This window comes from Heloderma suspectum, chromosome 4 (assembly GCF_057233095.1).
Source record: "Heloderma suspectum isolate Gila_16-S chromosome 4, 16-S_ref, whole genome shotgun sequence".
Taxonomy (NCBI): Eukaryota; Metazoa; Chordata; class Lepidosauria; order Squamata; family Helodermatidae; genus Heloderma; species Heloderma suspectum.
This window is the reverse complement of record NC_139461.1, coordinates 81,828,524-81,841,323: the sequence shown is the minus strand read 5'-3', so window position 1 is coordinate 81,841,323 and position 12,800 is coordinate 81,828,524. Positions and strand designations below refer to the sequence as shown.

The window sequence follows — 12,800 nt, the reverse complement described above, 5'->3', positions numbered from 1 at the left end:
TTGCTTCTGTAGTCCCTGGACCAGCTGGAGCAGCTTCCTCTGCTCTACTCTGCTCAGCTGGGGGGCGGGAAACAGACTGAAGCTTCCGCCCACTCAGCTGCTGGGAGTACTCAGGCCAACCCCCCCCCCCAATTCAGTTGGAGCTCTTCAAAGCACCTGGTGAGCTCACAGCCACTCAGAAGGATAAAGGGCAGCCCCCTGGGCTTCCTGCAGCCCACTTACTTCTTAGCCTCTGTCTCCTTTGTCTCCTTAGTCTCTTCTACCACTGCAACTCCCCTTATATTTTGCAACATATTGCTCACACCCATGGAAATATGCACGTTTATGGAAATTCGGACTGAAAATATTTCATTTTGTTCTTTTTTACTCTTGAAGGAAATAAAGACACTTGAATCTGAGCGTGACTAGAGAAATGTTTATTTTCAGCTTCTAGCCTCAAGTTGCTTAACCTCACAGAAATAAGCCCTATCAATAGTTTTGCAGGCTCATCTGCCCCCTGCCGCTCCATGGTAGCTTTGGGTTAGTGGTGATAGATATATAAAGTCTCAGAGGGGTAGCTGTATTAAGTCTACTACCACAAAGCCAACAGAGAGTCTTGTGGCATCTTAAAGACTAAGGCATTTATTATGTCATAAACATTCATGGACACAGTCCACTTCATCAGATGCATGCGGTGTTCTTCTCAATTGGCAGGTGTATATACACATGGTTGCAGGTTGTGTGTGCATGTGCATTGTAAACAATGAGGGAATTGAAATGCAGAAAATGCAGACAGTGATAATTACAGTGATTACAGTGATAATTACCTTAACAGTGGCCATTCACAAAACAGCTGATGCGTGATAACGCAGGCATCTTTGCACTGGTGAGCTGATTTACACATACGGTGTGATAAAAAAAAGTCTTTGTTCTGTTCAAGCTGCAGGAGATGGAGCAGGAGATGGAGCTGAGTCTCTTGATAGTTGTACTTCAGCAGTTTCACTCGAACCCTGTCTTTGGAGTTCCTTTGTTCAAGAATGGCCACCTTAAGATCGTTGACAGAGTGCCCTGACAACAGAGTGGAAGTTTATTATTTTGCATAGAGATTAGTTTGTTTGTCCGATTTAGAAGGCTAGGAATTGATGGCATATATCACATTGGAAGATGAGCAGGTGTATGAACCCCTGCTCATCTGTTGTAGATGGCATTATCTAACGGCCTTTCTTTCCTCTCTCTTTTTGATACAGAGGGCATTGTTCCTGGACCACCCTTAGACCTCCATGTTACAGAAGCCACAAAGAATTATATTGTGCTTAGCTGGAAACCTCCATATGAACGGGGTCACGAGGGTGTCATGTACTTCGTTGAAAAGGTAAAACAAAAGTGTCAAAGCCCCATTTTCTCATTCATTTTCTCCAAGGCTTATTTTATTCCAAATCTAAGAACTTCAGGCTGGTACATTTTTCATTTTGAACTATTTTTAATCCACATCGAACACACAAAACTACTGGTAGTTTTTACAACAGATTGAAGAAAGCAGTGAATAGACAGTGAAAAATTGAATAGGTAGCAAAGACCTCCAAAAAAGAAAGAAAAACGGATTTCTGTTTCTTTCCTCAAAACCTTTTGTCATAAACTACTTTTCTTAACATGGCACAGATAGATGAGCAAAGGGCTGGATGCTCCCTATCTCGTCTGATCTCGGAACCTAAGCAGAGTCAGCCCTGGTTAGCCCTTGGATGGGAGACCACCTGGGAATCAGGCTTCCTGCGTTGAGCAGGGGGTTGGACTCAGTGGTCTTGTAGGCCCCTTCCGACCCTATGATTCTACAATTCTATGTAGATTCAGACCTAGAATCCTATGAAAATAAGAGCAGTTGCCTGTGGTTACATAAGCTGATTAGTACTTTTGAACTAGTCTTTTGTGATGGATGTCACTAATTCTTCAAGTTTTTACATTTGTTCCCTGAGATATATATATTTCCCAATACTTAGTGAGGTGGTTCCTGAGAACTGGGAGTGAAAGGAAGTTTGCAGACAGAAACTGTCCCACTCGTCCTCTTCCCCACTACGGCCCCTGTGCCCCCCCCATCTGGTTCTGAGGATCAGGGAAGACTCCTTGCTCTGCTCACAGAAGGTGCCTCTGCCTGTTTGGGCAGAATTCTCCCTCCTCTAAAAGCCCCACTGCTAGCCCCATTCCAGAGGAGCCCCAAGTCCCCAGGAGCAGATTGGGGAGCAGATGGAGGAGCAGATGGAGAGGAGGGGCCAAGGAAGTCCTTTCTGCAAGCTTCTTTCTGCCTGATGTTCTCAAGAGCCAACCCAATATGTTTATATCTTTTCCAAACCAATAACATTACAAAATGTAACAGACTATTTAATGTCTGTTCCTCCAACAATTATTCTGTTTCCCCACTTCGATATGCTTTATCTTTTATAAATGTTTACAATAACCCTGATTCTCTACATTCTCTTGGTAATGGCATATTCCTCAGCAGTGTGCTTAACCTTGCCAGTTCTACTATATAGAGTAAATGAGCTGAAGATTGCAATCTCATACCTCTGCCTTCGCCACAACTTCCTTTTCCTGACACGGTTTAAGGATGAAATCGCAAGAGACAAAATGAAGCAATTCTGTGATGAGTCACTGTGGTATAATTCCACTACCCACTTTCAGCCCTATATAATCAAAACAGGCTTGTTTTATTTTCTCAAAGTAGTTATGTATAGCCAGTGGAGGCTGATGGTTCTGATGTGAGTGGGGTGGTGAATCCACTCCGGGTTTCAGTCAGAACCAGTCAGAACTCTAAAGAAGTGATCCAAGCTGCTTGACCCATCACACCTTGAATATTTCTTTTAGAGTTCTGACTGAAACCCAGAGCAGATTCGCTGCCCCACTGACATTGGAACCACCCGCCTCCACTGTATATAGCTAATATTTAAGAGAACACTGGAAATGCGGAGAGCGTTATCCATTCAGCATCTGCTCCTTTTTGCTGCAGTTGGCAAAGAACAAGGCTGCTCTGCCTTAGAAGCATCTTAAGCTGCAGCTCCACCACCACAAAGTTGGTGTTCCAGCTTAGTGCTTGAGCATCATGATGAAATCAAAATGAATGATTTGCACCTTTCTGCTGGAGAGCGGCAAGGTTTCTTGTTGTGAGAGGTCAATTTTGTTCATTTCTGAAATTTTGATTTCAGTGTGTTGCAGGAACTGAAAACTGGCAAAGAGTAAACACTGAGATCCCTGTAAAGTCCCCTCGCTTTGCACTTTTTGACTTAGCTGAAGGAAAGTCCTACCAGTTCCGTGTCCGCTCTTGTAATTCAGCTGGAATTGGTGAGCCTTCAGAAGCCACTGAAGCTACTGTGGTCGGTGACAAACTTGGTAAGTGTACATTGTGGGACACTGCTGTTCAGCCATAGATGCCTCTAAAGATGATTGTGGACTTACCTTTTCCTACTTGAATGGGAATGTGTTGGGTTTTATCTATGTGTACAGGGGTGTTTTTTTTTAAGTTTGCCTTAAATTGATGGTCCTTTAATACAGTGGAGGGTAACCTGTTCATCAGAGAGGGTGGCAATGGAAAAACCATAATCTAGAAAATAGCAGTTAATTTGTTATAGATATAGACTTGTTCCAAAATATTCTTATTCCAGAATTGTTCACCCCACCTGCAAAAAAAAAATATTAAAATTAAAAGGCTACCTCTTTTTTTCCCTTTAAAAAAAAAGCAAGACAAAGATATCGCCAAATATGAAACTGAAAAGCAGTGAGCATTATACTCTCTTTTGCATGCAGCTTCCAGGAGGAGGCATTGGCAGGCCCCCTTCACCCATTGAAAATGGGGTGGGAGGGACAAGGAGCCCTCATTCATTCACTGGATGGAGGCCATGGGATAATGGGGTGGCTTGGTTGGCCAGCTCCCAGACTTCCTAGCAATTAACAGGGATCAATCAATGTCAGGGCACCGTGCCATGAAAAAATTATTGCCACTTGCAAATGGAAGAGAACATAACAACTTTAGCTGATTTGGTGCAAGCACTTCTGGTTACTAGCTTCTCTTTACTAGGATTCTGGATTACTGCATATTGCTTATGTTTGATTTGTACAACCATGAGGACTAGACATTTTTTTAAAAGTTAACTTACAATTTCTAGTTGTTGGCCCTGGGCCAGTGTGCAGCCTGTAGCTTGTACATTGCTCACTAGATTTTAGGAACTGTCCAGCTGCTTAAAATAAGGAAAGCTTTAAATGCATCTGTTACATGGGCCATATGTGATGAATTCCTAAGATAATATTTGTTCACCCAATTTTATGAGAGCTCTGAAGACACAGATTAAGGCTGCAATCCTATACTCACTTGCCTGGGAGTAAGCCTCATTGAACTAAATATAATAGGATTGTGCAACCAGTGACATTATGGCATCATTGGTTACAAGTGGCATGATGACTGTAGCAGAGCTAAAACTTATGTCAGTGTATCTTGTGTTCCAGTTCAGTGCTTGAACCACACTGCTTTTTTCTCATTGGTCGTAAGAAGTGGCAATGTGTTATAGAACCTACATTGATTGTGTCTTGCAAACACTTAGGGTAATTAGGAGAATCAGAAGAGTAAACAGAAAAACAGTTTGTAACTTTAAGACAGAGGCATGGATGAGAGTTGCAAAAATTGGCCTCCGTCAGAAACAGAATAAATGTATTTTGATTTGACTGAAATTGTCAGCCTTTCATGTGTTCTACAGACACTTGTTTTCAAAAAGGTGATTGTCATGCTGTCTTGGTATTAAATGAGCAAACTATGAAGACAAGGGGTTGGATCCAAAGATTCCCTTCCATCAAGGGAAGAAAGGAGCTTCCTCTGACAGAAGAAGGTTTCCTCTGAGGGAGGAAGACTTTCCATTAGACAAAGTTCCTTCTCTTCATGGAAGGGAATCTTTGGGCCAACCCAACAAAACTATGCCTTTGTGCGAAGTATAGTTTCTCAAAATGTATCATCTTCCTGATTGCATGGGGCATGCGGTTTGGTTGTCTTGTGTACATAAAACAAGATACCGTCTGATCACATTTTCTCTAATTATTAGTTACGTGATGGAATTACATATTACATTTATATTAGCTTCTGTAAAAGAAAGTAGAAATCCAGTGTTTTCATGTCAACAGTGGTGGCCATTAATTTCTTTTTGTTCTTTTGTCTCTAGATATTCCTAGTGCCCCTAGCCATGTTGTCCCCACCAGAAATACAGATACCTCAGTAGTTGTCACTTGGACAGAATCCAAAGATGCAAAAGAATTGGTTGGGTACTACATAGAAGCAAGCAAAGTTGGATCTGGTCACTGGGAACCGTGCAACAATAATCCCGTGAAAGGCCCAAGGTAATAGATCAATGGGTAGATGTTAAGCTTACAGTTCACTATTATGCACTGAAAGATAGCTTGATAGATGTATTCTTTTGATACCCTAAACCTAAAACCTAAATATATGTGTTATGATCGAAAACATAAGGTGGGATTGGCTTCCTGCCCTCCCAAATTGATGCTTCTAAAATTTATTTGCTCATGAGAATTGTATACTAGAATCGGATTCTCTCTAGTTCTTCTTAGGATACTGCTGTCCATCACAGAAAGGACTTATTCCTTTCTTTGAAGGAAGTCGCTCTGTTGCAGTTACTGGCGATATATGGGTGAAATGCGGCTTTCAAGAAATGATTGCTCTGTTCAAGTCTTCCCCCCTACACATTCCTCATCATGGATGCAGGGAGAGCAGGGATGTATTCACTGGCCCCTTCTGACGTGTTCCCTGTCCCTGTCCATGCATTGGGGCTGACTTTCTGCAATGGGCAGACTGCTCCACACAGGCCAGATGCTCACGTGATTTAGAGCCCAATGTAGTTAAGGCTCTAAATTGCACAGGGAGCCTGAATTGATAGAGGAGGTTCCCTGCTGCAAACCTCGAGGCTCCCTGCGGCAGACCTCAAGCCCCCCAATGCATAGTGGGTTGTGGGACTGGGCTATCAGGAACATGATGGAGGGGGTGGGCCCAACAAGCCTGTCCCTGCTTCCCTCAGCATCATGTGATGGGGAATGCTTGAGGGGGGAATGCCTGAACAGGGTTACTAAAGAATTCTGGGATACTTCCACAGAATTATATTTCTCCCTAGAACTGCCCCCTCTTAGGGCAAACTGAACATTTGTCCAGAGCTATGAATGACTGGATTATATACTTTAGTGTAGACATGCACGGCTCAAATTTAGATTGGGACTGTAATGCTATGGAAGGTGGGGGTTTAATCATTCCCCCCTGCAGTTTTCTAGGTTTCATACCAAAATTTCACCCTCCGTGGGTTGGGGGGCGGGGGGAGAAAAAAGTATTGAATTGGTGGAGATGTTTTTTCTCCCCCCCCTCCCCCAGGATGAATGTAGATTTTGGGATGAAAAACAAGAGAGGGGAAAGCTTAAATCCCTCCCTCCTGGAGTGCCATGTTCCTGATCTCAATCAGGGCCGTATGCGCTTACCCCAAAGCAAATAATCCAGTCACACATAGCTCTGGACGAATGTTGGCCCTTAGATTTTCTTTGAAGTCCCTGTCTGTTGGGTCACTGTGCCCCTCAAAAGAGTGAGGTCCCACTACAGCATATCATAAAAGCTTTAGTGAATAGGGTTTGCCAAATCTGAAACATAATTGAGTAGTGTTCTCATTGCTGTTTTACTTAAGATTCACTTGCCACGGACTTACTACTGGGGATCACTACATTTTCCGTGTCAGAGCTGTTAATGCAGCTGGACTCAGTGGATTTTCATCAGAGTCAGAAGCAATTGAAGTCAAGGCAGCTATTGGTAAGTGAGCGCCTGTCCCTATAGCAGAAGTGGGAACCAATGTTATAATTCTTATAGATAGTGCAATTAACTAATAACATTTATTCACAGTATTGTTTGTACATATTGACTATGCATTAGTAATATTTGATATTTCACTTCCATCGTTTCACAGTCATCCAGTCACTATGCACTTGTAGACTTCTCACCTTCACCATCCCAGACTTCCTTGGGTGTGTTCCCTGTAACTGTGTATAGACAGTATGTCCACCTCACATCATTCTGTGAAATGACCTGGCAATCTGATTCCATAATGTGGTATATATTTCATTTCAGACATGCCCTAGCTTGCAAAAGTAAGATAATTAATTTTCATGCCTAATTTGCTTCATTGCTTGACTCCACTAATACAGTTATTCTCACATATTCATGTTCCAAAGTCGTTTTCATGTTGCATGTTGTTGATAAGAAATTTGGCATGATCATCAATAACCCTAAACTGAGGTACTTTACAACTTCAGAGAACAACTCTATGACATAGTTCTGAGGTTACTTTAAACAGATCATGTATCCCTCCAAAGAATTTAGCATTAATGTAGTACTACTAGTATTGTCTTTAAAGATAACCAACAGTATTTAGTGTTAACACAGATAAAAATATTAACTGAATGCAAATAACTGCTAAGGCGTATGATATTGCATACCCAATGAATATTTTATATATATCCAACCATATTACATACTGTCTGTAACTGTAACTTTTTAGTGTCCTGTCTCTGTCCTGCTATGTGTCCATTTCTTCATTCGGCTGAATAATGGAGAACTGGGAATGAATGAACTCTAATTTCAAATGTCTTTGTTATCTTCTGGCAATTATAGGGGGAGGATTGCTTCATGGTGTATGTCCTGGACTAAGTGGTAAAGCTGATGGACTAACAGACTACACTACCAGCTGGGAAGGCATGCATGAGTCCTCCCAGCCTATCTTTGACACAGACGCTTTGTTAAAATGCAATGCTAAACCTAACAGGCAAACAGGGCCCAGTAGCTCTGGTAAGCAGAGGAGTCCGACAGATGATAAAGTGAGTGAAACGGTTCCTACTCCTTCATCACAAAAAACAACTACCAAGCAGGCAAGTAAGTCTCGTCCTGGGGATCGCTCAGCATTGGAGAGAATGAAAATGGAAAGTGACATAGGTGAGCTTTGGTCATATGCCATGATTTCACCGTGCTAGCACCTTCATTTCAGACGGTTATCATCTGTGATTATCCAAGCTGCCAATGGACATCTTTGCCAATGCTACATTTTTCATCATCTTCATCTAACAAATGCTCAGCTTCCATCGAAGAGCATTATCTATAGTGGTAATTAGGGTTGTGGCGCATATATATGTTGCATCTAACAAGAAGCTTGCATGTTGCATTCATTTGCTAATTTGATCGGATTAGTGTTGTTTAGGCTTATTATTACTATTACTATTATTTGTGGATGAAACTTACGTGGCTTCTAAATCAACTTGGTAACATATTTATTTATTTATTGCATTTATATCCCGCCTTTTTTCCTCTTGCAAGGAACCCAAGGCAGCTTACATTATTCTAGGGAACATTTTATTTTTTGCTGTTTTGTTTTTGCTTTGTTATGGTACAATATATCCAGGACTTTATGTTACTGTTTAGTGCAGAAGGGAAGACCAAGTTGTTCACTTGGTCCTTATTTTGTATATCATCAACAATTTTGTTATATTATAGGAGTTAGGAACCGATTCTTGCCTCCAGTTGAGGATCTGGCCCATATTGATCTGGAAGCTGCTCTAGCCCTTTCAGCTGAAGGAGAGGGTAAAATTGTATCAATCAATCAAATCGATCAAGGAGAGACAGTGCCTATTTGTGATCATCAGGCCAGTATCCGAAAGGCACTTAAGCGTATATGCAGGACTCAAGGGAGTCGAATAGGCAGCTCCAATTATAGTTGTCTTTCATTGTCCTTAAAGCAGTACATGCAAATTACATATAAATCTGTGTGGGCAGGAAGCTGTTCACCATCCAGTCAGAGATTTTAATCTACAATCTTCAATAGTTAAGAGCTCCGGCCACTGTCCACTATTCCAGACTGTTAAATAGGGCAGAAAATAATTGTTCTATACATAGCGCTCTGTACATTATAGAGTCATAGATTTGAGAAAGGTAAAAAAAACAACCATGGAATCTTAGCTTTTGCTTTGAGGCAGGGTTGCTAATCCACTTTCATCCCCTCCTCACACCTCCCTGAGAATACTGACCTGCGCAACACAGGCCCTACACAGGTCCTACAAACAGAGAGCAAGTGTGCTACAGGCAGAAGCTTACAAGATGAATTGTTAAAATGCCTCATGCAAGTGAACCAAACTATGCTCTGCATGACAAAGACAAAAACAACCCAGAGTCTCTTGGCAATTTGTCATGGAACAAAATTCCTTCACAACTCCCAGATAAAACCATCAGTGGTAGCAGTGGAAAAACCTCCTGACTGTGAGAGCAATACGACAATGGAACCAATGACCCGGGGAGGTGGTGGGCTCTCCCACACTGGAGGCCTTCAAGACGAGGCTGGACAGCCACCTGTCGGGGATGCTCTGACCTGGATTCCTGCACTGAGCAGGGGGTTGGACTCGATGGCCTCGTAGGCCCCTTCCAGCCCTGCTATTCTATGATTCTGTGATTCTATGACTGAGTGGCAGCAAATCCCATCCCTAGATCCCTAGTACTTTGGGTACACCTTTACGCCATCTAGCATCCTTTCCCTGGCTGTTTCTGTCTTTGGTATCCCAGAAGAAGTAGGAAAAGAAAATTCTCAATAATATGTTTGGGGAAGTCATGGCAGGGCAATAAGCATTCCTACATCCTATTAGTCATGTTTGTTAGTCAAGCTCTGCGTCCTATGATTTACATTTTATTTATTGAAAAACCTTCCCCATCTTACCCTATTAGGTTCAATACATCACTCAACATTCTCTCTCTCTCTCTCTCTCTCTCTCTCTCTCTCTCTCACACACACACACACACACACACACACACACAAACACACACACACACACACACTCATGAAAGCCAAAATATACACACACTATTAAAAGCATTTAAATAGGTCATTGAAACAAATGGACCTCACTTTGTTTCATGAAGGCCACAGAAGGAAGCAGGGGTTGTGCTCAGCAGGGGGTTATTCAGACAGCCTCAAGGCATCTGCTGAGAAATCCTTGCTCCATTTGGTGCTGGTTTTTATTTCTCTTTTACCAATGGGGCTTTAGGCAGGGCCTCTCCCATATATCATTTTGCAAAGATACGTGTATTTGACCACAAAACCAATTTTGGACTTTTAGTAGGTTATTTTTTCCTAGTTAAATTAAGTTTGGGCAGGATGCAGTTCTGCAAAAAGATTCAGCAACTGAAAAATGGAATTCTAACTAAACTTTATCCGAGAGGTGATGTCCATGATGTCATGGTTAAAACTGACCTGTGTCATACAGGCTCTGGATCAAGATGGCATTGCAATAAAGAGAGGAACTATTACACGTGAATATGTAATATTCAGCTGCTGCTGGATAGAGATTTCACTTTTCCCCCTCCTTGTTATATTCAAAAGCATTGCTCCAAGTATTTTCAGTTATCCTCCAGGTAGACTGCTTGGTGTATGATGTGCATATACTTTCTGTAAGGTAGGTGTACTAAGGTGTGTGATCATAATAGTAAGGTATTGATGGATACCAAACATGAGGATTAGGAAAAAGATGAGGGGATAAAATGTTTTTTTTAAATGGTGAAACAAAATATTTAGATTCAGCAAAACAGTATGAATAATTGACATATCCAATGCTTCCCCCCTCCCCCTCCAAAAAATTCTACCGTGATTTTCATTGTTTTGAAGTAAGGACTCATCAGTGTAGTGATGACACACTCTCACCTTATATCATTATTTTCTAATAACATGTTTTAAAAGGTATCTTCCCTCAGGTAACATGGATTTTAGGGAAGCCTACATTCCTTACCCAAGAAATATTTCTGTGGACTGCTGGGATTTTGCTTGGAAGGATGAATCCAAATAAATCCAAATAAATGTTTGATTGACTAACTGAGTCTTTCCGTCCTTATGTTAAACTGTTTACCCTAAAACAGCTCCTCCTTCTCCACCATATGACATAACGGTGCTTGAAAGTGTTCATGACTCAATGGTACTTGGATGGAAACAGCCAAAAGTTATTGGTGGCGCTGAAATAACTGGCTATTATGTGAATTACCGGGAAGTGATTGGTGGAACACCTGGGAAGTGGAAAGAGGCTAACATTAAACCTGTTAGTGAAAGAGCATACAGGGTAAGAGATTAATTTTCATGTTCTTGGACATGTGTCCTCTGTCTGACTTTGGGTGATTCCTCCTTCTGCCAGAAGCCTCCTGCACCCCATCCCACATTGTTCAGGAGGGCCCATTGACCTATAGAGATCTTTGGGGGCTGAAGGTAGGAAGAGGAAACTCTCCTCCCACGAACTTTCTTAAAGGCACAACCCTATGCATGTTTAGAGAGAAAAAAGTCCTACAAATCCTGGAAGTTGTAGGATTGTTTTCTGTCTAAACATGAAGAAGATTGCACGCTCAATTAACTTATCTCTAGGCCTATGATCTGACTGATTTTTGAACTCATGAATGTGATTTTAATTGTACTAATTTTATATGCCCTTCTCTTATGTATTTTTGTTTGTAATTATCATATCTAAGAGAACAGAGGTTTGTAAACTGTTGCCTGTGGACCACTGGTGGTCTGTGGACACGTTGTCCATGGAAAGCTTGCTGAAAAGTCAAGAATATCTGTACTTGGCCTGACACTTGGTTTATTTTTTCTTAGAGTGGAGATTGAGGCCATTTTCACCAGCACCAGGTTTTGAACAGGTTAACAAGGCCTTGGCCTAGGACCCATGATTTTTGTAATATGGGCCTGATGCGGTCTACTAATTTTTCCCTAAAAGTCGTGTACCAATTAAAGAGGTGCTCTTCAGTAACCTGGCCTTGGACCTGTGATTTTTATAATACAGGGCTTGTTTTAATGATGGCGTGGGCACTGAAGAAATTTTTTATTAAAATATATGTTATGTATGTACTTGGATTTGTAGAATGAAAAAAAATTACTAAGTGGCCCACCAAGACCTCCAGCAATTTTCCAGTAGTTTGTGGAAGGTGAGAGGGAGAGCAGAGAACCACTGTATTAAAATGTTGGATATGCTCCCTATATCTGTGGAATATATGATTTTTATGTATGTATGTATAAATTAATTTAAAAGCATACATAGGATTGTAACATGAAAAAGCTACTTGGCTTCCTACACTGTGTCATTATGTTGTATAGTCTTAAGCCTGATGCCAAGAAACAAGTTATGACTATTTCTAAATCAGTCATACAAAATATCTAGTACCTTTTCAATATTTATTTTAAAAGGTGATAAAGAGGATGAATTGGAACATTAAAACTGAATTATCAGTTCATTAAAATGTATCACAGCATATTAACTTTATTCCATCCATGGTGCAGGTACATGACTTGAAGGAAAACATGACATACCAGTTTCAAGTAGCTGCCGCTAACCTAGCTGGGCTTGGAACACCTTCTCCAGCTAGCAAAGCCTTCAAATGTGAAGAATGGACCATTGCTGTTCCAGGTTAGAAATGGAAGGGGGTCTTTAGAATTGACAGGAGGAGCCTACTTCAGTGTGGCATATTAAACTTAACTACACACAAGATAAGAAGAAAACAGCTGCTAGCTGGGATAGCAACTTGCCTCTGCTCCCAACAAGTCACTTGCTGAAATTATTCAAGAAATTTGATCCTGCGGATGCTGAGCACTTGCTTAGAATTTTGAGTTTTGAAGTTAATGCCTGTGAAAGTCAGCTCCTGACATCCAGAACATCCTTTGTCTGTGGATGTTTAGGGATATTTAATCTGACCTCAATAACTAGATTTAGGACACTGACAATTTGTTTCAGGG

General features: G+C 41.3%; 1 protein-coding gene across 2 annotated transcripts in view; it reads left to right on the top strand.

The window, feature by feature from the left end:
- The window catches only part of MYOM1 (myomesin 1), a 127,430-nt gene that overhangs the window by 75,720 nt on the left and 38,910 nt on the right, over positions 1–12,800 (top strand). The window contains exons 14-20 of one of the 2 annotated variants that reach the window (XM_084849795.1): positions 1,227–1,351; positions 3,174–3,357; positions 5,172–5,346; positions 6,687–6,808; positions 7,667–7,984; positions 10,943–11,139; positions 12,348–12,474. In XM_084849795.1, the coding sequence (XP_084705921.1) occupies positions 1,227–1,351; positions 3,174–3,357; positions 5,172–5,346; positions 6,687–6,808; positions 7,667–7,984; positions 10,943–11,139; positions 12,348–12,474 (1,248 nt within the window). The remainder of the gene's footprint in view (positions 1–1,226; positions 1,352–3,173; positions 3,358–5,171; positions 5,347–6,686; positions 6,809–7,666; positions 7,985–10,942; positions 11,140–12,347; positions 12,475–12,800) is intronic. The other variant, XM_084849796.1, reaches the window with a different exon arrangement.